The sequence below is a fragment of the Columba livia genome, chromosome 8 (assembly GCF_036013475.1).
Source record: "Columba livia isolate bColLiv1 breed racing homer chromosome 8, bColLiv1.pat.W.v2, whole genome shotgun sequence".
NCBI classification, from domain to species: domain Eukaryota; kingdom Metazoa; phylum Chordata; class Aves; order Columbiformes; family Columbidae; genus Columba; species Columba livia.
In genome coordinates this window covers 21866727-21888782 of record NC_088609.1, presented here as the reverse complement: position 1 = coordinate 21888782, position 22056 = coordinate 21866727, and the positions used below count along the sequence as shown (strand labels likewise).

Sequence of the window (22056 nt, the reverse complement as noted above, 5' to 3'; positions counted from 1 at the left end):
GTCCTGCCAGAGCTGACTCTTCCCCACCTTCTTCCTTCTGCTCAACTTGCAGAGAAAGTCCCAGCATGAAGGGGGTGGACAAAGAAAAGCAGGGAACAAATGAGGATGGGCAGCACGATTCTCCCCACCCTTTTAACATTTTCTTTTCATACCTGGTGTTTTTAATTCCTTACTTCGTTTTTCCCTCAATTTCTCTAATCTGAAAGTGTGCTTTCTTTGGGGGAGGGGAGGAGAAACCACAACAACTTTATTGTTACTTCCAAAAATATCGTAGGATATGGACTGTTTGGCAAATCAGGAAGAAACTTCACAAGAAGATAGGAAACTTCTGTCTGCTAGTTAAATCACTCTGTGTGTGTCAGTGTAAATCCATGTACATGTAATGAGGATTTCTCCTGGTGGCTATGCCTGTTTAGGTGTAATAGTTCCTGCCTCGACTGTTTATTCTGACATGCACACTGTCTGCTATGGTACAAGCACAGCTGTTCATGGTGCTGTTTGGTGAACCAGATCAGAGAACAAAACCAGGTTAAAAATCTTTCCTTATTCGGTATTTTATTTTATTTTCCCCAATGATATTTTAAATCCAGATTAATTTTATTCCAGATTAATTTTATTTTTACAGAGTTTACTGCATGCCATCCCCCACAACTGAGGGAATGCATTGCAGCAAAAATTAAATCACTTAGGATGGAGAGGAAGAGGGGAGAACTCGTGCAGTTATCTGATGTTGGTTATCACATCTCTCTTTTTATTTTTTCCTCCACACCACTGTGTTGGCCTGAGTCTCTACCACCTCTAGTCAAGCTGGTGAAAGCATGGACATCATTAAGCCCTTAAAATAAAATTATAAATAATATAATATAATATAATTTTCTGGTTCTGTGACTGGTCCCTGGTTTAGATTTCAAAAGCTTGAGCACTGAGGTTTGACTACAAGGGTTGTTCTAGCAGACGGTGATTGCTGGATAATGCAGGATGGGAGGAGCTCATTTGGCAGCAGTTCAGGCTCCACAGGATCTTTTTGTTGAGTATGGAGGAGCTCTGACAAAGACAACAGACCAACTTAAAGCAACTTCAGTTCTGAAGTCATAATGTCTGAATAAGACACCTGCTAAGAAAACACTGACACTGTTATTCACATTGCAGGTCTTGCCACAGGAGAAGTCATTTGCTCTAAGAACCAGTGTGTGAAAACAGGGGCTGCTTTCAGGTTCCAGTTAGTAATGAGGCACTACAGCACTGTTTCTGTACTAGCTGATCCATGTGTGTTTTGTCTAAGTGCACATAGAAAAGATAGATATAGCCTTTGGTTTGCTACCTTTGTGAATGTCCTCATACCTTCTAATAATTCTTTTTGTTTAAAGTTCCGAAGAAAAGAACTGTAACCATCTAAACTGGACATTTGGATATAAGTGAAATATTGAGCTCAGGTTTCCAGAGTGGTTGCAGTCCAGATATTCATATCATAGAATCATGGAATGGTTAGGGTTGGAAGGGTCCTTAAAGATCATCTAGTTCCAACCTACTGCCATGGGCAGAGACACCTTCCACTAGACCAGGCTGCTCAAAGCCCCATCAAACCTGGTCTTGTACACATCCAAGGATGGGTCATCCACAGCTTCTCTGGGCAGCCTGTCCCAGTGCCTCACCACTCTCATGGGGAAAAATATCTATATCTCTGGCAGTGACCGTACAGAGTGCTGTCAAAAACACCTTTGATGCTCTCATTGTCTTGGACCCTTGCTGGGGCCAGAGTGCCACAAAACCATCTTAACGGAGTCTACAAATAAAAATGAGTCACAAAAGGAGCAAAGGACCTAGTGGAGCCTGTCAGCTTTATGGAATATTTGCCTATGACAAAATATAAGAAGAATTTCCAGGAGGAAAAATATTGAAAAATTCTGCTTTACCTTTAAATGAGTCTTGGTCAGGTTAAATAACAGAAACACTCCTGATTTTTCTCTTTGTTCATTATGTTAATTATATATGCATTCCCATAGGTGTTTGATTTTACAATAGCAGAAGATGATGTTGACATTCTGAATGGAATGCATGATGGGAGACATGTTTCCTGGGACCCAAGCCTTATTTTGTGAATGAAGGTTTGAGCTTTTTCCTTTGTCAGTCACACCATTTACTTTAAACTCAGGGACAGTTACAATAAGAATATAATAGTAAGATTAATGTCTGCTATTAATGATAACTTATTTGAAATCCTTAACATTGGTAACAGACAAAATATATTTTAGAGGGTAGCACTTTCGTACAGAGATCTTAAATTTCAGTCTCAAATCCTGATCCGTAGCTCACTGAAGCCCATGCAAAGCCTGCTATTTATGCCATTGACCCTACCTCAGGCTCTTTAATCAAAGAGCATGAGGAGATAACCCTTCTTTAAAAATGTAAGAAAAAATGCTACCTACTAGTGTACAAGACAGGTGTTAAATATGAAATAATTTTTGAAGTACTTTGCTAGAGGGATACAACGTATGAAGAAAAAAAAGCTGGGTGAAAAAATACATTAATACCATTATTATTACAGTATTTATGTTGTACAATATACTGCAAATCTCCATCAAAAATACAATCTCACTGTCATAAGCACCACCCAAAAAACCCTTTTTTATGCATATTATTGCATAATAATGGCATTGACCCAGAGATTTCTATGCATATTCTTTACTAGCCTGTAGTTATAACAAAGTAGAAGTCTTTCCGTGTACAAATAAACTATCTGCCTGGCTAAGAGTTGAGCAACAAGCTCTAAGAGCCGAAGAAGCATCTTTGTAATTACTGATCTTTTACTGGAAATTCAGGTGAATTTTGTATAGTTTTTAGAGACAATTAGTTTAGCTTTCATTTGGGATTTGTCCAGGAAAACTCATTAAGAGACTATACCATTCCTCAGATTTTCTTATAAAATATGTATGTATAGAGAGAGTTGTAGATATAGATATATGTAATTTACAGATCTGTTTTGAGAAACATGTCTGCGGAGTCTTTTATCACCTGAGCATTCAACTTCTAGTCACATTGGTTTAATATTTTAGGAGTTCCTGTGTCTAGAAAGGTATGGAAAATCTGAGTGTGATTTATATTGTGTGGGGATTTCCTGAGGCAGTTTTCCCAGTGCTGTTCTGCTTTAGTCATATGGTGAAACAAAGCTCCTTAGTTCTTATCAAGAAGCGACTTAGAAAGAGAAAGATGCACAGTCTTCACAGTAAGGTTATTTTCTAGAGTTTGGAGTGCTTCATTTTCTGGGAATGGCACTTCAGGTGTCTATGACCAGCTATGTATCTGGCTTAACAGTTGTGATGAGGGGTTCAGTAGTTCCAAAAAGTAAGGCTTATTTATAAAATAAAGGTAATTTTTAGGGTTTTTTTCCCTATCTTTTGCAGAAAACAGTGGCAATGACCAAGTGAAAATTTGGAACATTGCCCAGAAATAAGCCTGTCTACCAGTGGTCATCAGCTAATCCTGCTTTTCAAAAGTCACTTCATAGAACAGCCTTAGCTACCTTAGCAATATAAAAAAAAAAGACCTGTTACAGTGCTGTTGAGGGACTCCTTGCTTTACACTCTATCTGAATTCATAAAAAGAGAACTAGAAGTGAATCATGTGCCTAGTATTCACTTCATGTGGCTTTTTGGCTTCAGTGAAGACTTTCTCTGAAACTGCAAAAGAGAAGTTGGAGTTTTACCTTTAGTTTTCTTTAAAGAAACAGACATCACATCAACATACTATTTCCAACACAAATTATGCACACAAAGTAAACCAAATCTTGAGATATGCTAGCAAATTCTTCCTCAATATTACCAGAACAATATCAGTCAGGGCTAATAACACAGTTAGTATTCCCATGTTGGTCAGAACAGTTCTGGTTTTTCTGCACTTATTTCTGACTGATTACCTCCTTGTTCTGAACTAAGTAGAAGTAAACCAGATTTTCTTGTTAATCGCTCACATAGGTGACTTTAGGTTGCAGCGACAATGGCCTCCTAATTCATTGATGTATTTCCTTGCTCCCTCTGTCAAAGAGATTTTACAGTGTTTTTTGTGTCTACATTTACTTTTGCTAGGAAGTCAAGCCAGCATTTTCTCTGGTCTAGATCATGGCATCTAACTGGAAGAGTTTAATTTGAACTAGGCATAAAGTTGAGTGTGATTTGAGGCAATATAAGCTTTTTAAGCGCCAGGACGCAGCTGACCCACGCTATCTTTCTCCCAGGTGTGGTGGGCAGTTTTGCACATTGTGCCATCACTAGTAGCCATTGTTTTCTGCTAGAAGCTGTAATTGCCCAAGAGGCTGGAGCCCTGTTATCTCCTGTGTGCTTGGGATAGGTCTCTTCCTTTGAAGATGGCATGCACAAGTTTTATACTATGTTACCTTGAAGTCATTGAGCAAATCCTCTTTTTGCAGAAGGAAAGACAGACTCAGTAGATTCATATTTTATGCTCCGCCATATAACTAAATTGATATTACACTTGTGGGAGATAGTTTTCTTTTTAAGCAAAGGCTGCTGAAGAATAAGTCTCTATCACCTCAGCTAAATGAACATGTCTAAAGTACCGACAACTTCGATCATACTATTATGAAAAAAGACAACTAATAAGAAATTAGAAAGTGAACAGTAGATTTAGGGATAGCAATGAGGAGTGATGTTCTGTAAAAGAAGCAGAACCTAGAAGGCAAAAAGGATATAAAATTGCTTAACATACAAAACTAGGAAGTTTAACTCCATTTTTTATTTCTTCTTTGGTCAGTTAGCCTGGAGTTGCTAGTTTTTTAAGTATTGTTGTTCTGTGAACTCAGAATTCATCCTTCAAGTGAATTCTTGGGATTATATGCATATTCATCCCCAGGGCTGAAATTCCTCCTCTTGTCCATATTTCTGTAAGACAAGCTTTCTCTAGAGACAAAACATTTTCACCTTTCTACAATGACCATTTTTAAGATACAGCAATGCATCCATTTTGTCAGTGTAACCCATCGTCTTGCCAATAGGAATGGGGCATACACCTGAAAATTAAAAGCACTTTTCCCTATTATACAGGTCATTTATGGTAGTGACTGATTGGAGCATTCCTTTCTACTGGAGATAAACCACTATGTGAAATAAGATACAATTAATCAGTGTTATCTAGCTAAGTGCAGTCAGCTGCCTTTGCAGGAGCACTGTCCTCCTGAAGGAAGGGAACTCTCTTGAAACAACTAAGGAAAGGAAAAAAATAAATGGAAAGTCAGTGGAAAGCATGAGGCTATTTTCTGCACAGATGGTAGCTTCTTGTCTGACTCTGCGTGGCTCTCTCTCTCCATTTTCTTGCCTGTTTCTGAATTTCATCTCTTATATTACCGGAGATGAAAGCACCTGAGAATATTTAATTGGAAAATAATAGGAATGTTTTTGTAAAGTGCGTACTTCAGGAGGAAAAGTTTTAATTACGCTGCGGAAGTGTTTCTACCACACCTGACCCCCAACGTAACTTTCAATACATCATTCTCCTGACTAGCATTTGTAATCAAGAAACTATAATACCAGTAAGTTCGCAAATCTACTAAGCCAAGCAGACTGCATGATAGTCACCCTTCTTTTTGTGCCATGGCTCACACCAGCTGATGTTCTTTTTAAAGTAGCAGTGTTGAACTGTTCTGACAGGAAAATTGACATTAACCTCATGTTTTTGAAAATGGGGACAAAGGTGGAGTAGCTCTTGCTGAGAGTAATTGAATCCAAGCCGGTCACTCTTTCCACATTGCCACACTCCCTGCAAAGCTTTGAAGCTCATCTCTGACTAGAGTGCATTGGGTAAAATAACAGATAAACCAACCTTCTGGCAATTTCTTGTGTTGTTTGCTGGGAGTCTTTTTCTGTACTTAATCTTTTGGCTCTTTTTGCAGCCTCCATTAAGATTTCTGCATTTTTGAAATAAGGTGTTGAGTATTTGCACTGCCTTGCAGTCAGCCTATGTTATATTTGTGATACAAGCGATGCAACCTTACTCTTTGTCTTTATGAATGGCTGCTTATCCATCTGCAGCATCACACTGGACTAATTACAGCTGCCAGGACATGACACAATAGTAATGACTTCTGAGGGACCAGAGAAACACAAAGCCTGAAATGAATTTAAATCAGTGACACTGATACTCTTCCCAGTGATACAACATGTATTGCTCTGTAAACCACTTAGGGCATCGCCACCATTATGGGATGTGCTTCTCTAAGCAACTTTGTACAGATCCATTGTACCAATCTCAATCACTGCACCCAAGAGGAATACTGAATAGTGGCTTTGCTCACCAATGCCCTTTAAGAACCATTCTGTAGCTGAACTAATAGGAAATTCAGGAGTATGTTATCAGCATTATCATCCTATTAATGATTGCTCTGTTTTCTCTCCAGCAAAACGTATTTCCAGAACTTTCTAGATGAGGCTTCACAATTCCAGTATAATGAAGTAGTGCTAAGTTTATAACTTGGCTGTGAAATTTAGAGCATGGGGGAGTGTACAATTACTTTCACAGTTTCCTGATAACAAGGAGGGCAGAGATCGTTGGGTTGTTTTGTTCTATTTTGTTTTTCTTTTTTCTATGAAGTCATTCTTTCCTAGTGGTTCTTCGTGACTCAAATTCATCCCATTGAATACCCATACGTATAATGTTGCCAAGATAAATTTACAGTAAATCACTTGCTTTGGGTGCAGTAGAAATGTGGTAGAAGATGAATCTGAAGCAAACCTGTCAAGGTCATACATATACTGTGGTATAAATTCACATTCCTGGTGTTGAAAAAGATATATATATTATGGAGTCTTTATATTAACAAAACAGCAACCAGCTATTTTATATCACATGGTTTCTGAGATTTTTTTTTTGCGTGATTGTCATGAATGCCTTACAAACCAGATAGAAGTACCTTTGATTAATCTGAAAACCATCACTGGTGGGTTTGTGGGTTTGTTGGGTTTTTTGGGGGAGGGCGGAAATGGTTCTTTTACTGCTTGGTTGTCTTCTCCCAGTATTACAGATAAGTAATAGCTGTAATTTGCCAAATAATTGTGGATTTTCCATCCGAAACTTCTGTTTCTTCAGAATACTGTGTTAAGTTCAGGTATAATCTCCATTAATGTCTTTAGTTGACCCTAGAAGAAAACATATAGTAGGACTTTAGTTAACTTATCTGTATCACTGGGAAGAAAAATTAACCTTCAAAATGTTTTCTAATGCTGCATTATACAGTTTGATTAATGTAGAACTTCTGATATATATATATATATATATATATATATATATATATATATAAAATCACAGTTGGATGTATTAAAGCATCTATGTTTTTGGGTGCAATGATATCCAGTAAAACTGTTGCATGTCACTTTCTCAACTGCTTCAATTCTTTCCACTTGGACTTAAGCTTTTCCTAATGTTATGTTCAGCTTAGTGATCTAAAACTAAAGTACAAATTCTTACTAAAATGAATATAGCAAAGTTTTTACAACAGCCTTTTAAAACAAAAAAGGCCATTTAATGCATATTAATTATCAATATCAAGAACTTAAAACCAGACCACCTAAATTATAGAATACTAATGCTAAACAAATATGTGTGCTTTAGTCTTTGCAATGTTCTCATACCATTTTTTTTTTTTTTCCAAACCAGGTTTTCGATTTTAATCTGAAGGAAGAAGACATGGAATTTTTGAACACTATGAATATCAACCAAAAATTAATTCACCTAACCTATCCATTGTGGAAAGGATAATTTGAAATGAGATTGTTCTACACTGCAAAAGTGATGCAGCTGAAACATTAATTAATTTTAAATGGAACAATAAAGCTAAATTGGGTACTGAGAGTACCTGAGAAATATTGATCAAAAATCAATATCAATGATTTGTTTGTACTGTTATGTTAACAAATTAATAAAATCATTTAGTTTATTCTTTTATTTGTTACTTTTTTACAGATACAGGAATGTTTACTTTCAGCATTTTCTCTGCTTTTTTGGAACTTTCCGGCATATTCTCCCAGTATGGGTTGAGCTGTCTCACAGTATTGTAATTAAGTTTCTGCTGCTTGCAGGTACTTCATTTAAGGTGTCATTTTAACACATTTGAACAATTTATTTTCTTACGTTTTGAAAAGTATTAGTTACCTATAGGCACAGATAAGAGCATGCTACAATGCATGTAAATCTTGAAAAATTATTAAAAATATGAAATGTTGGAATATTTGTTCTAGGATTGCAGAACCTGATTTTTTTTTATACTGCTTTTTAAATTTATCCTAGTCATGAGAATTTTGAGGGCTTCTGCAGGCCGCTGTTTGTGCTTTCTTGGTGAGCAAATGTGTTCCATTAACACCATTTCAAGGATCCTGTCTTGACCCACCACATGAGGGAGGAACGTCTCTGGCTCGTGGCCTAAGTTGCATCAAGATGAATAAAAGTACTTTTTGCTTATATAGAGAAAAAATTTTGAAGGTGCATAACAGTAATGTGTTGGAGAAAAATCCCTTGCTAATCTGTCTTGCAGGGATTTTCTGTATCTTTTCAAGGTGGATAATGTTCAGACACTCCTCTGATTTAATCGTGTGTTGTCCAGCGGTGCTCACATTAAGACAGTGTGGTCTTCTGGTGGGATCAGTGCCACCAGTCTGTCAGTGTGCAGGCTTTGGGAACACCCCAGCTTGCAGCCTCTTTTCTGACAAGATCAAAGCTTTCTCCAGCTGGAAAACTGCCCTGCGACTCGCCAGGTTTCTGAAAGGTTCACGAGAACTTTGGTTATCATGGGCAGCCTTTTTTTTTTTTGGTGCCAGACCCTAAATCATGAGTTTCTGCTCATCCTAAAAACTCAGGTGTCTGCGAGCACATACATATTCAGGATCTCTGTGAACTGAAGCGTCTGCCTCTTCACGCTTGTGGACATGTTGCACAAACGTTTTTTTTAACTGGTTTACCCAGGTCAAGCAGCTCCTATGTATAAGTTTGGTGTCATGAGGCGTGCAGCCCTCCCACTGACTGAGGCCTGCGTTCCGGTTATTTCTGAAATGGTGTGTGACTAAGTGTGTTGTCCTTTCTCCTTATTCTGACTGTAGGTAACTCCAGAGTCGCTTTCTCAAAGGAGCTACATCTGCCCTGGATTTCTGCAGGGCTTTTCATTGAAGTACAAGCTTCCTTAACACTGGACTTGGCAGTTGGGGAGATACTAGAAAAGAGTTCTTGTTCTGTTGCTGGGGATGGAGTATAACCCTGGTGTAAATCACCGCATTAAACACCAACGTACTTTTGGTAGAGTTGGCTGGACCGACCTGAACTTACTTCTGTTTGTGTTTCAGCCCTCATAAGCAAGCTACAACTTGTGCTGCTGAGCCACGTTTACCTATGTCTCTGAGGTTTCAGACAGCCACCAGTGCAAACGCAGCTGATCTGGCTTCATTTGCCTGAGAAAAATGAAGCTGTATTGCAGTTTCCTCTCTGTTGAGGTGTCAAGAGGGCTATGATGTGTGTGGTCATCTAATTTTAATGATGCTTTTTGTGATACAAATAGCCAAGTGCTTGGAGTGGAACTGATGTTGCCCAAGTATTTTACATAGCCTTTGAAAATAATTTGTTGGATGTCACATCTCTGAGTTGTAGCCTCTCGGTTGACCAATAACCCAAACGTGAAAGCCTGTACATCTGACTGCTGAAACCATGAGTCATTCTGTCCTTTAATTAAAGCATGTTCCTTTAATACGTTCCCCTTGCTTAAAATGATGTGAGAATTATTTCCTAGAAGAAAATGCCTAATGAATGCACTTCTCTTTAGTATTTTCTATAAATTAGCTAAACAAGGGGGAAAGCTTGAAATATCTAGGGTATGTCAGGCAGTTGCAGGGGATGCATATGTCAACCTCAAGCGTGATTTATCTTGCATGCCTTTTCTGACAGTTGTAATTTAACGGCTGTATTTTCCTCCAGGCTCTCAGGAGGCTAAACATCTTTTCAAGTTTCTAGCTTTGTGGTGGAAGAGTAAATGTCTGTTTGCCAGTGTAATTTATCTGAGTCATTCTGGGAGAGGCGTGGAGCAATCGAAGCATGACTATTAGCATAAATAAGAGAGGGACTCTTCCTGAGGGTAGAGTTACTCTTGCTGTCTTTCAGAGGAAAGCTGCTTCCTCGTAACGACTGCTACTGCTAATTGACTAGTACGATGCTGTGAACTGAAAAACCTAAATCCATTGAGCTCTGGGTAGTCTTTTGTGTTTCAATTTGAAGTGGAGTTAAAGAGAACACAGCAAGGAAGGAAAACTTCTGCAGCAAGCACAGCAGTAGATCACCAGCACTTAGCATTTCACATACACTGAGGTGTTTTTTTTCTTTTAGAAGTTTGAAGAGAGAAGGAATTATATAAACGTAAACTCACTTCTTTCTCGGTCTCCATGTAATAGCACTGTTACCATTGTAGTTGTCATTGCCGATTTTGTTTTTTAAAAAAAGTAATTTAAAACTTATTAATATTTTCAAATATGCCGGTGTTTTACAGAATCCTCTGAATATTCAAGAAGTTTTTTTGCATGTGAAAACAGCAGCAGAGGGTCGTGTTTAACAGTGGTGTGAAGTGAATCCCTCGTCGGCCATGGGCCAGTGCTGACTTCTGCCTTCCCCAAGTGCAGGCTGGCACCCAGCCTTGCCCGTGGGGCTGGTGAGAGCTCAGGAGAGTTGGTGCTGAGTTACCCAGCCCTACGGGAGCCTGCAGGCCCCCGGGCCTGCCAGGACAAAACCCCACCTCCGCACAGAAAAGGGAAGAGCATCTTCCAGGTATGTCCTTCAACATATAATGTCCCGCAAGAGCCAGGACTGAGGTGGCACACGGGTTGTTTCCTTTGCCCTTATCCCTGCTGCTCCTACACAGAAAAGAAGGGGGATTTTGCCGCCGGCACCCCACGAGGCGCAGAGGCCGTGCTGGGAGCCGGCCGGGCCCCGCCGACACCTCCTTCCCCGGGCCAGCCGCCGCCTTCCCCCGCGGCCAGCGGCGGGGCCGGCGCAGGGGCGGCTGCAGCCCGGCCGGGGCGTCCCCTTCCCGCGGCCGGGCAGGGCGAGGTGTGTCCCGCGGAGGGCTCCCCGCCTCCGCCCCTCTTTCTTCCCCAAGCCTCTCGGGTCTGTAAAGCCCCGGCACAGCAGCGCCGGTGGAGCGGCGGGGCGGGGCGGCGAGGGTGCCCGGGGGCCGCGGGTCCCGGGCGGGGCGGGCAGGTCCCGTAGCCGAGCCGCCCCGTGGCCGCGAGCAGGGAGGAGTTAGAGGGGAATAATCGGAAACGGGGTGGAGAGCAGCAGCTGCAGAAACATTAAAACCACCGAGCCCCCAGCCCGGCCGTGGGAGTTGTTCCGTGGGCACGCAAGATGCGCAGAGCCGATGTGGGCTCCGCGCCGCGCTTGAGCGAGGTAAGGCCGGGGTGCCGCGCACCGCGCCGCGGGGCCGTCCCTGCGGATCCCGGGGCCGTCGCGAAGTCCCAGCGCCGCGGGTCGGCTCTCCGTGCGTCCCGCCGGAGCCCCGGAACAAAAGAGGCGAGGGGTGCCCGGGACCCGCCGTGCCCGGCTTGGTGCCGCGTCCGGCGGAGGCGCTGCGGGCTGGGATGGGGCTGGGGAGCGGTGCGGGCTGGAGGCCGGGAGCAGAGCGGGGAGTCGTACTCACTGGCCTCGCACCTCCTGCTTTGCCCAGTTTAGGCTGTAATTTAACAGCTCTACCGGTTCTTCTTCCCTGGCGTGATTTCATGTCTTTAATTCTAAGTGCCCACTAGAAAATCGAACATGTGTACATGTAAATGAACTTCCATCCATATCTGCATTCCTTAGTCGTGCCCATTTCAAAAGCTTGCAGTGCTAATTATGCAAGGCATTTTTTTGCCATTCTTTGTTTCAGACCCATGGAATGGGCTTGCTATCTGGCTTTTTTAACGTATTTTTCTTGATTTTCTAAACTTTTGACTGGTCCGGGATTTGTAAAGCGCGTTCTTTTATTTAGCAAGGGCACCCTTTCCTGTTTACAGCTTTGAGATGATCTCTTGCTTATGTATACATCAGTGAATTTACCACTGTTCGAGATGGCATCAGTGAATTGCATAACTGCCCCCCTCCAAAACATATTCAGAATTTATTAATGGAGGAGAATATAGGTCTACCTTTGAGTAGCTTCTGTGCTGGCTTTCATGCATTTGCAGTTAAACTGAATCAAGCCCTTTAAATCTCATCTCTGCTGTTGTATTACAAGGTGTGTTTCCTACTGAAGAAAAAGATATTCTAGAACTTCTTGCTGGGGAGCTTTGAGATTTTTTGCATTGGAAGGAGTCTGGTAATGCAGCTCTTGCCAACTCCAGTTCACCTGTTCAGCTCTGCATGACACAACTTTTTTTGCCTTTTTAGCGTTACCTATTGAAAGCACCTCACCATCTTCTAAATGTATTTTAACAGATGAATGAAACTGATTCCAGTGTGATTACATTTGTGACTCTGATGTACAATTAAACTAGCAGATCATCTTAAACTGTTTGTCATTTGTTACATTGTTTGCCTTCCTTTTAACTCTGGGCTTTGTGCCTCTTGTTCTCAGGGCTGCGGTTTCTGAGCTGCGCGGCAGTGCCAGGCAGGCTGCGGGGCAGCCACCGGCGTTGTGCCGGCGTCACCGTCCGGCGGCCGCGGGGGAAGCGGCGCCCAGGTGGGCACCATGAGCTCCGGCACCACTGCCCCGCTGAAGGTCGTCAGCAACCTCGCCAACACTGATGTCAACTATGTCATCAAAGAGCATTATAATTACACGGGAAAGCTAAATGAAAATGCGGACAGTGGAATAAAAGTGACATCGGTGGTTTTTATCATCATTTGCTGCTTTATAATCTTAGAGAACATTTTTGTCTTGCTTACCATCTGGAAAACCAAGAAGTTTCACAGACCCATGTACTATTTCATTGGGAACTTGGCTCTTTCAGACTTGCTGGCTGGTGTGGCTTACACCGCCAACCTCCTGCTATCTGGGCACAAAACCTATAGCCTCACCCCCTCCCAGTGGTTTGTAAGAGAAGGCAGCATGTTTGTTGCCTTGTCAGCTTCAGTGTTCAGCTTGTTGGCCATTGCCATTGAACGATACATCACCATGTTGAAGATGAAACTCCACAATGGCAGCAACAGCTTCCGCTCCTTCTTGCTGATCAGCGCGTGCTGGGTTATCTCCGTGATACTCGGGGGACTCCCGATCATGGGCTGGAACTGCATCAGCCTCTTGTACAACTGCTCCACCGTGCTGCCTCTCTACCACAAGCACTATATTCTGTTTTGCACCACTGTCTTCACTGGCCTTTTGCTATCTATTGTTGTCCTCTATTGCAGGATCTACTCCATGGTGAGGACTAGGAGCCGCAGGCTGACATTTCGGAAAAACATTACCAAAGCTACTAGGAGCTCAGAAAAGTCACTAGCCTTGCTCAAGACAGTGATCATAGTCCTGAGTGCCTTCATTGCCTGCTGGGCTCCCTTGTTCATCCTGCTTTTACTGGATGTGGGGTGTAAGGTGAAGACCTGCCCAATCCTCTATAAAGCAGAATATTTCTTAGTACTGGCCGTGCTCAATTCAGCCACGAACCCTATCATCTACACCCTGACAAACAAAGAGATGCGGAGGGCTTTCATCAAGATTCTGTGCTGCTGCAAGTGTCCCCCGACGGATTCTGGGACCAAATTCAAGAGGCCGATCATCGGAGGGATGGAGTTCAGCCGGAGTAAGTCTGACAACTCCTCCCACCCACAGAAGGAGGAAGGTGACCGTCCTGAAACCATCATGTCTTCGGGCAATGTTACCTCATCTTCCTAAGAGTAACCATGGGGGTGTATTTCAGAGCCTTCCTCTGAAATCGCGGAGCTGCGACGCCTCCTGCTCACGGTGGCAGCGTTGGGCTAAGTGAGCAAGTAGCATTAGTTCTAATGAGGCAAATGGTGCACTTGCGAGGCTGGAGTTCAAGAAATGGGACAGACTGTTCTGGCTTGAAAATCTTTTTCCCTGGAGCATGTTTTGTCTTTGCACTGAGGCAGCTCGGGATTGTCAGGCGCATTCATATCCTGAAATCTCCTTAGTAACTCTGAAAGACTGATGCCTTGGTGAAATGATGCCTGGTGTGTGAGAGAGAAAGAGAGAGGGGGAGGTGGGAGAGGGAGAATGAACCTTTTTTTTTTTCTTTCCCCTGTGAGAAGAATGTGAAGTTATTTCTCCTTTACTTGCAGCAAACCACTGACACAAAGATCTTTCTGTACTGAGTTTTGTGGTGGTTCTGGTATACTTGGTCAGAAGTTTAGCACATAACAAGGAGAGAGATCACACAAAGATATAATTTAGACCACGTACAACCATAATTTGGCATCACTTTACAGAGTTTTTAGTTAAGTCATAAGGTTTTATTTGCAGAGTCCAAAGCTGTTGGGGTTTTATTTAGCAAGATCACAGCTGTGAATTTCTGCTGTCGGTCCATAATACATTTGACGGCCATGAGCCAGACTCCGCAGTTACTTTTACCTGTACAATTCCATTGACTGCATCAGATTTTATGGAGTAGCTCAGAGCAGCATTTGGCCCCACACGTTGATTGCCTTGTTACTCTATAGCATTAAATAAACTGCGTTATCGTGACAAATGCAAGGTAGAACTAAAGGTCATTTCTCTTTAAGATGACTGAAGGTAAATCTAATAGTATAAGATACTACTGACAACAGCAGGATTTTTGACAAAAAACGGAAGGGGCATTTCGGTGTCAGGTTCATAGTGGTAAAGATCAGTCAGAAAATCTGAAAATAATATCTTGGATTTCAGAAAAATAAAAGGAAAGTTGAAGTGAAATGACTATAGATAAATGCACTTCCATAACAAAATGCAATACATTTTGGCACATTTTATTAATGTCTATAATTCCAGCAAAGATGTCTGTATTTTATCAGTTCATGGAAGAAGTACCTGTCATTAAATTGAATGTATTTGTTTTACAGCATCGTTTTTACTCCTCTATTTTTCTAACCTGTGCTAATGGGGTTGAATGTGTACAATGTAAATAAGTTAATAAGATGCAGGAGTCTTCATGCACCTAGAGTATTACTATAACAAAAGTGGTATATCTAGGATAGCTGAGAGCAACTGACTGATTTACAGTTATTGGCAATTCCTAGAAGTGGTATTTTGTAAAAAAAAAAAAAAATTATTGCCTTTGTAGTAAAATGTCCAGTGCAATTAAACTGAGGGTTTTTTTCTGGTTTAAAAAAATAGTATTTAAAATGTTTCTGACTTTTATTGTTCAATTTGCACATAGCTTTATTGACTTCTAAACATTAATAAACTGATTTTTTTAAAGATCCTGTTATCAGATTACTAGTAGTTTTGTATTATTGCGAGGGTTGACATGTCAGCGAAAGAATTCCTTAATTTCAGTACCTGCTGGGATTGAGCCAAATCTGCGGGGATATAAAATGCATAATACCACTTACAGGATCATGTAAAATATAAAATGAATGCCAGAATATAATTTTTCATCAGCACACACATCAATGAAATGTCATGAAAAGAATCTCTACAGCAGTGATTTGTCTCCAACAGCTAAGGAAGTACGAACAGAGGAAAAAAACAGATGACTGCCAGTTTTGCCATGGCTGCTTGGAGTAGAATAAGTCAAATAATTCACTTGTATCACTAATATAATTTGTGAGTTTAGTTCATAGCTTATTGCAAGCATCAAGGAACTTTCTGAAACACAGAAGGCGGCCTCAACTATGCAACCGCTGCAGCTCCGTTGGGTCCACCAGCAAAGACCAGTGTAACGGAATAGGTGCTGCGACTCTGCTTCCAAAGGCTTGACTTCCCTTTCCTCTCTTGCTGCCGTTGCCTCTCGGTATTACTTTTAAGTTCCATGGAGCTCATACAGGATGCAGTTGGAGCGCGAAGATAAACCTCACCTTCTCGTGCTGTATGTCATTGCCATGCAAGGTTTACTGTGGGAAACGAGAGCCTGCTCACCGAGGAAGGCTCTGGGTCACAACCTCGTTTCCTGAAGGAAATTCCAAAAATGCCCTGAAGACAAAAGACTGGAAACAGGCTTGAATTTCTCTCCATCTGTCTGCCTGTACGGAAGGAATGATTTCATGTGTGCTCACTTCCTAGGCTTTTAATTAGTGACCTGAGCAGGGCTGGAAAAAATGTCAAATCTGTATTTGCGCACAAGATAAAGTCTCTCTTGGCTCAGGCCTTCATTTGCGCAGCGGTGGTTTACACCGGGTGCTGACAGTCATGAGGGAAAGTGCCGCTTTGTCCCAGGGATAAAGTCACTTCTGTGCAGAGCACCAAAATTATATAAACCATTAAAGTCCAAGTTAAGCCCTCAATGTGCTACCAGTGAGTAAATAAAGGTGATGTATGGGGACGAGGCAATGCACAGGGACATCTGAATTTGTAGGGGTATTTTATCCAAACAATGACCACCCTTCCGCTCTTGAAGCCTTATGGGCGTTAGGGTTGTTTGTCCCTCACGGGTCTGAGATCTTGCGACAAGGGATGAGCCATGTCACAGCATGGCTGCGTCACTGGCCCCTCGTGACCACCACCAGCCTTACTCGTAGCTGATAGCCCACAGGTGAGTCACTTCCCTCCGCTTTGCCTTTGTTTCTGTATCCCTCACTTATCTATCTCCTCTAATGACGCTTTGGGCCTTTGCGGAAAATGACTGTTTTCCCCTGTTGAGGTGACTGTGTGATGGGAGCCCAGTTTTGGAGGGGAGCTCAAAGCCCTACGTAATTCACGCAATTAAAAAAATGCAAACACCAGAGTGTGGCACCGGGCCATGGGAAGTGTTTCCTACACTCTTGATCGTGATGACTGGAACTTGTTTCCTCCACAGACGTGCCACATCTATGCAAGTAGATAAGATTCAAACAGGGAACAATAAATGTAATAATAACAATAATAAAAGCAAGGGTTCCTGCTGGGAAAAAAAAAGAAGACAAGACAGGCCATTTGCACTGCGCTTCACCTCCTACACAGGAACTCCACAGCTCCTTGGCCACAGACATGCATCACCGTGCCCCAGCAGGTTAGGCCAGATGTGCAGTGCACAGTTTTGAAGTGAGCAATGTAGAAAGCACCTTCCCAGGCCCCAGACAGCCTTCTGTCCACACCGAAGGGTGTGCGGCTTTGTCCTGTTGTTGGCCATGTGACAAACCGGCAGAGAAAATGAACTGAGAACTGAAAAGGTGCATTATACCAAATGTCTACGTGAAATAAAATAGCCTGAATTATCTGGAGTAACCTGGCTCTTTGATTTATATTATTTTTCCTAGCTGTTCTTCCAGTGTGAGGAATAGAAAAGGGATGGAAAATGGTAACAAAATGTCTGTTGCTCTGAGCCTGGGTATGTGTGTGTGAGACCCGGGGCAGTGGGGGCTGCAGCCAGAATACCCTCGAGACAGCGCAGCAGGAACAGCCCTTGGGCTGGCGGTGCCATGCAGGCAGCCAGGACCAAAACTGGAGCACAAAATACTGTTATCCATCCTTTTCTTACTTAACTGAGAAATACAGGAAATGCCCAACCGTAACATTTCCTAATTCCTAATTTGGTCTGGAAGCTCTCAATACTGATTGCATTTTGCATGGGCTGCGGCATTATCAGATGTTGTTAAAAGGGTCAGATTGACAAAGCATCCAAAAATGTGGATACGTAGACCAGAGCAATTTAACCTACTCAGCTCTGAAATGCTGGAAATTCCTCAAGGACGGGCTTTGTAATTGATGGGGTTCTAAATTCCCCAGGAAAACACTTATTCAGTAATTCCCCATACTTTGTTTCTTGGAAAATGAAATTAATCCAACTACAACTCAACTTCCAAGAATTTAAGAAACAAACAAGCAAAATCCATCTAAATTCAGTTCCTACAATTTGCCTTCACAAACTTTTCTAATCCCACTTTGCATTTATAGATGGAATTTGCTCATTCTCTGTCATCTCATTTATTCTGATAGAATCTTATTTCGTTTTATACAGTCTGCAAGAATCACATTGGGTCAAGAATCTCCCTTCAATTATTACTCCAGGCACAGGATTTTCTGTGATAATGAACAATAATCAAATTCACTCTGCACACAGGAGCTAGATACAAGAACATGTGGTACAGCTAACTTGTTCCAGTATAAATTTGCTGCTGAAATAAGTGTCTAGAGAGTTCTGAAACTCAAGCATCTAATATAAATTAAGATGTTAAGGAAAAAAAAAATGGTTTGGGGGGCAAGCTGGGAACATAATTAGTATAGACGTATGTGATCCACTGAAGAGAATTACAATGCTAAGGACCCTCTCTCCTGCCAAAACAGGGTGACGTTTTCCTTGTGTCTCCCTGCTCATCCACAAATCCTGAGAGATGCTGTGTCAAAGCAGCAGTTTTCAAATCAACCCCCCCAAGCAAAGCTCTGCGCAGGCAGATCTCTTACCCTACCGAAAAATCTTATACGGGAATGAAGTGGGAACCAGTTCCTTGCACTCGGGCCCTCTGTGCTACCTTCACAGGACAAAAAGGCAGGAAATCCCATCAGCCACACCCAGGAACGCTCCAGCATGGAAAAGTCCTAATAAAGCAGAGCTGACAATGCGCTGTCAACCCTCCGTGAACCTTCCACCAAGCCTGGTTTAGGATTCGCATAATGGAAACCTGAGACAAAGGCCAATACTTATTTTGAGCTTATGTGAAAGACTGCTTGGAGAAGATTCGTTTTTAAATATACGGTACACTACAGATCAAAACAGCACATTGGAAACGCATGTAATCAAAGCCATGACAAGCATTAAGATATTTGCAGGGTCTATTTGGAATCACCCTTCTCGGCTAAAAGTGGACTCAAAATACAGACTGCATAATTTTTGATAACTAATGAATGTTTGGAAAACACAGGCTAGAAGGAAATCACTGGATAAATACCGGGTTAAAATGATCTGCTAGGATCCACAAAATCATTGATGAAAGCAGTGTCACTAGCTGGGAAAAACTGGTGGTTTGAATCACAGCTGATGCTTTCTGGTGCTGAGCTGAGCTGCCTGCTAAAGGTAGTTTTGCTCTTTTAAGCATAGATACGCTTGGTGTAAGCCAAGACTTCTTGACTTAGCCGGACACTGGTATAATTGCTGGAACACTGTCTCAGACAAATTCTTGCCTATATCGAGCACCTACAGTGGTATAAGGTGAAGGTGGGGACATGAATTGCTGTAAACAATAGAATTTATATGGTTACAGAGAAAGCGCAATAACAATTTTCATAATGTGAAAACTGGATTTGTCACAAGATTTTGATTGAGAGTGTACAGGAGAACATGTTTCAGGGACAAATTAGGATTGGGGTGGGGGTTGGACTGCAGTCTGATACTTCCCACTTGAAAAGAAGGAATCCTCTCTGAGGATTTTCACAGTTGAGGATTTTCACTTGTGAACTCTACCCTTAGATCTGCAATTCTTTCCTAAGCATCTCTGGGTGAGGTCTCATGAATTCTCACCGAGATAAATACATAATATATACACAAGGATGTTTACAACTGAATGTTTTGAATTTTGTGGTATTATTCAAAGAGCAGGTATCTGTGGCATTTTGAATTCGGGGGATGATCTGCCAGGTCATTTATTGCCCAGCTACTTGCTATATTTCCTTGTGCTTTGATGGGCTGAGCGATGCTGTATCATGGTTACTCTAAAGTGGGAGAAAAATAAATATATTAGTATGTGCGACTCTACCCTTGTGGTTGGAATAAATATCAAGATCTTGGCTAAAAAACACATTCTGAAGAGGTGTTATTATTTAAAAACAGCTCACTAAAGTCTGCATTATTATCTTTCTTGCTTTCAGAGAAGACACAACTACGGTCTAACGATTTCTTCTAATCTGGTGACCATTCGGATGCCTGTTGCACAAGGACAACATGCCAGCTGTTTCCCCAACACCAGGCAGTTTTAGGTGTTTTTTATTTCCATCATAACTCCCACTTCTAGTGCTGGTTTTGGCGCGAGATAAGAAATTGCTTGTAGCTGAAGCATAGTTTTCCTCTCTGATCAGGGTCATCTGATCAATGCACCCTTTGAACAAACCCCTAACGTCCTTCACAGAGATGTTACTTGAAAGCAGCTTACAACTCTGTTCCAAAAAGTGTTAAAAACTTTTCTCTCTCCCACCCCCCGCCCCAGTCTTAGCAATTCAATACATTCTGCATTTTATCAGATCTCTCACTGGTTTTGTACCTCATATTGCAAATGTTGCTTGAGGAAATCTTTGAGATTAACTTTCATCTCAGAGGCTGCTCATTTCCAATGCAAAAGTGGTTCTATTTTATTTTTCTCATAAAATAACATAGGTGTGAGGGAAAAGAACTTGTCTACATAATTGAGGTTACAGTGAAGGAATACTGCATCTTTTAACTTGAAACGGTTCAGCAGCGGGAGTGGCTCTGGTCAGGACTCTTTAATGATACGGGGTGAAGTTTTGCTTTCCACTAAACTTGCTGAAAACTGCGGAGGCATTAAAGAGGGTTCAGAGGACAACAAAGCGAGGCGCTTTAATGGGATGAACGAACATAAAAGGCTCACCGAGCAAAGCCTTTTCCCACCAGAGAGACGAGAGCGGGGACACACAATGCCCAGCCCGGCAGCTCCGCTCTGCAAGTGTGCGGGGTGGCACAGAAAGAGCTTTTAAAAGCTCCAGACAAAAAGCAGACTGTGCCTATAGAAACCAGAGCCAGATAAAGCATGTGAAGCATTTCAGGTTTGGATTTACCTGAATTTTGATGTTTGAAGACTCTAAGTACCTTAATATTTTAGAATATATTTTTTTACCTCTTATTTCTTTTAAGAAATGCGAACATGATCTTTTTCCCTGGGCACACAGCCCGGGATTCCCGCCCGGGGCTCCCAACCGCCCACATCCCAGGGGCACGGCGGCCCCAGCCGCCTGGGAGGTGCGCAGCGGCCCCGAGCTGCTTATGCGGAGCCGAAATGCACCCCCCCCTCCTCAGGCCCATCGAGGCCACCGAAGCCGCCCCTACTCCTCCCCCGGCCCCTTCCTGAGCGCTGTTCCCGCGCTCCCCCCGGTTTTCCTGCCGGCCCGGCCCGGCTGTTCCTGCGCCGCGTGTCCCTTCCCGCCCGCTGCTGCCCGGGTTTAGCCGCCGGGGTCGGGCAGCGGGTGGCCCGGCGGGTCCCACACGGGCACGGCCACCCGAGCTCACCGGGAGCGGCAGCAGGGAAACAACAACAGAAAACACACCAAAAAAACAAAGAAACACACTTTAATCTTGGCAGTGAGTCAATAGTAAAAAGCATGTGCTGTGCCGCTTGTGAAAAGTTAAAGCAGCGCCTCAGAAGACGTGAAACGCTGCTCAGGCTCTGTGGCCGCTGGGTTAATGGGTGTTAAGCCTGAACTTTTAAGGTGAGAATTAAAGCGCAGCAGCTGTAAAGCAGCCCACGCCTTCGCAGAGTCAGTATTTTTGTTGGGAAGTACCTAAACGCCTCTATTTATTGCTGATTATTTAACCAGCAGCACCGAATCGTGTACCGTAGGCAGAGCTTTTAAAACGCGGCGAGGAAAGTGGCGGGTTTGGCGGGAAGCGGAGAGGCCGAGGCCCGCCCCGCGGCTCCTCAGGTGGCAGCGGGGGGTGTCCTCTCCCGGCCCCTTGGTGCTGTGTCCAAGAGGAAGGAGGATCACGGGTCCAGCTGGATTTCTGCCCTCACAGCAGGGGACGCTGTGGTGTTTGTGTGGGAACGGTGCAGACCTGCCGTAGTTGTGTGTGCGTGAGCTCATGTGAGTGTGTGTTTGCAAGATACTTCTCATGCTGAAGTGCGGGGAGAGTATATGGTGCTATGTGACATTAAAGCCTGAACTAACAAAGTCTTGGTAGCTGGAGTTTAATTACAAAATCCACTGTGCACAAGTGCAAAAGCTGTGGCAGAGAGCTTAGACAAAGTGTGTGTTTCAGGCTTGCCTTTATTGTAGTCCTCCAAATTTACTTCAGTAATGTTTGTTATCCACCT

At 42.7% G+C, this 22056-nt stretch overlaps 2 protein-coding genes across 6 annotated transcripts in view; both read left to right on the top strand.

Moving 5' to 3' along the window:
• The window catches only part of LOC102093474 (uncharacterized oxidoreductase ZK1290.5), a 51680-nt gene extending 41149 nt beyond the window's left edge, over positions 1-10531 (top strand). The window contains exons 7-8 of one of the 4 annotated variants that reach the window (XR_010474352.1): positions 7663-7848; positions 7969-10531. Coding sequence is in view for 3 of the 4 variants with exons in the window: in XM_065072499.1 (XP_064928571.1) it covers positions 7663-7764 (102 nt within the window). In the remaining variant the exon portion in view is untranslated. The other 3 variants (XM_065072500.1, XM_065072499.1, XM_065072501.1) reach the window with 3 other exon arrangements.
• Positions 10532-10590: 59 nt separating this feature from the next.
• Positions 10591-15377, top strand: S1PR1 (sphingosine-1-phosphate receptor 1). 2 transcript variants are annotated; one of them, XM_065072494.1, is made up of 2 exons: positions 10591-10803; positions 12590-15377. In XM_065072494.1, exon 2 carries the CDS (start codon positions 12704-12706, stop codon positions 13841-13843), a length of 1140 nt encoding a protein of 379 aa, XP_064928566.1. In that variant the 5' UTR covers positions 10591-10803; positions 12590-12703; the 3' UTR covers positions 13844-15377. The 2 variants fall into 2 exon arrangements, with proteins under 2 accessions (XP_064928566.1, XP_064928565.1); XM_065072493.1 differs by lacking the exon at positions 10591-10803 and adding an exon at positions 11147-11424.
• The last annotated feature ends 6679 nt before the right edge of the window (positions 15378-22056 follow it).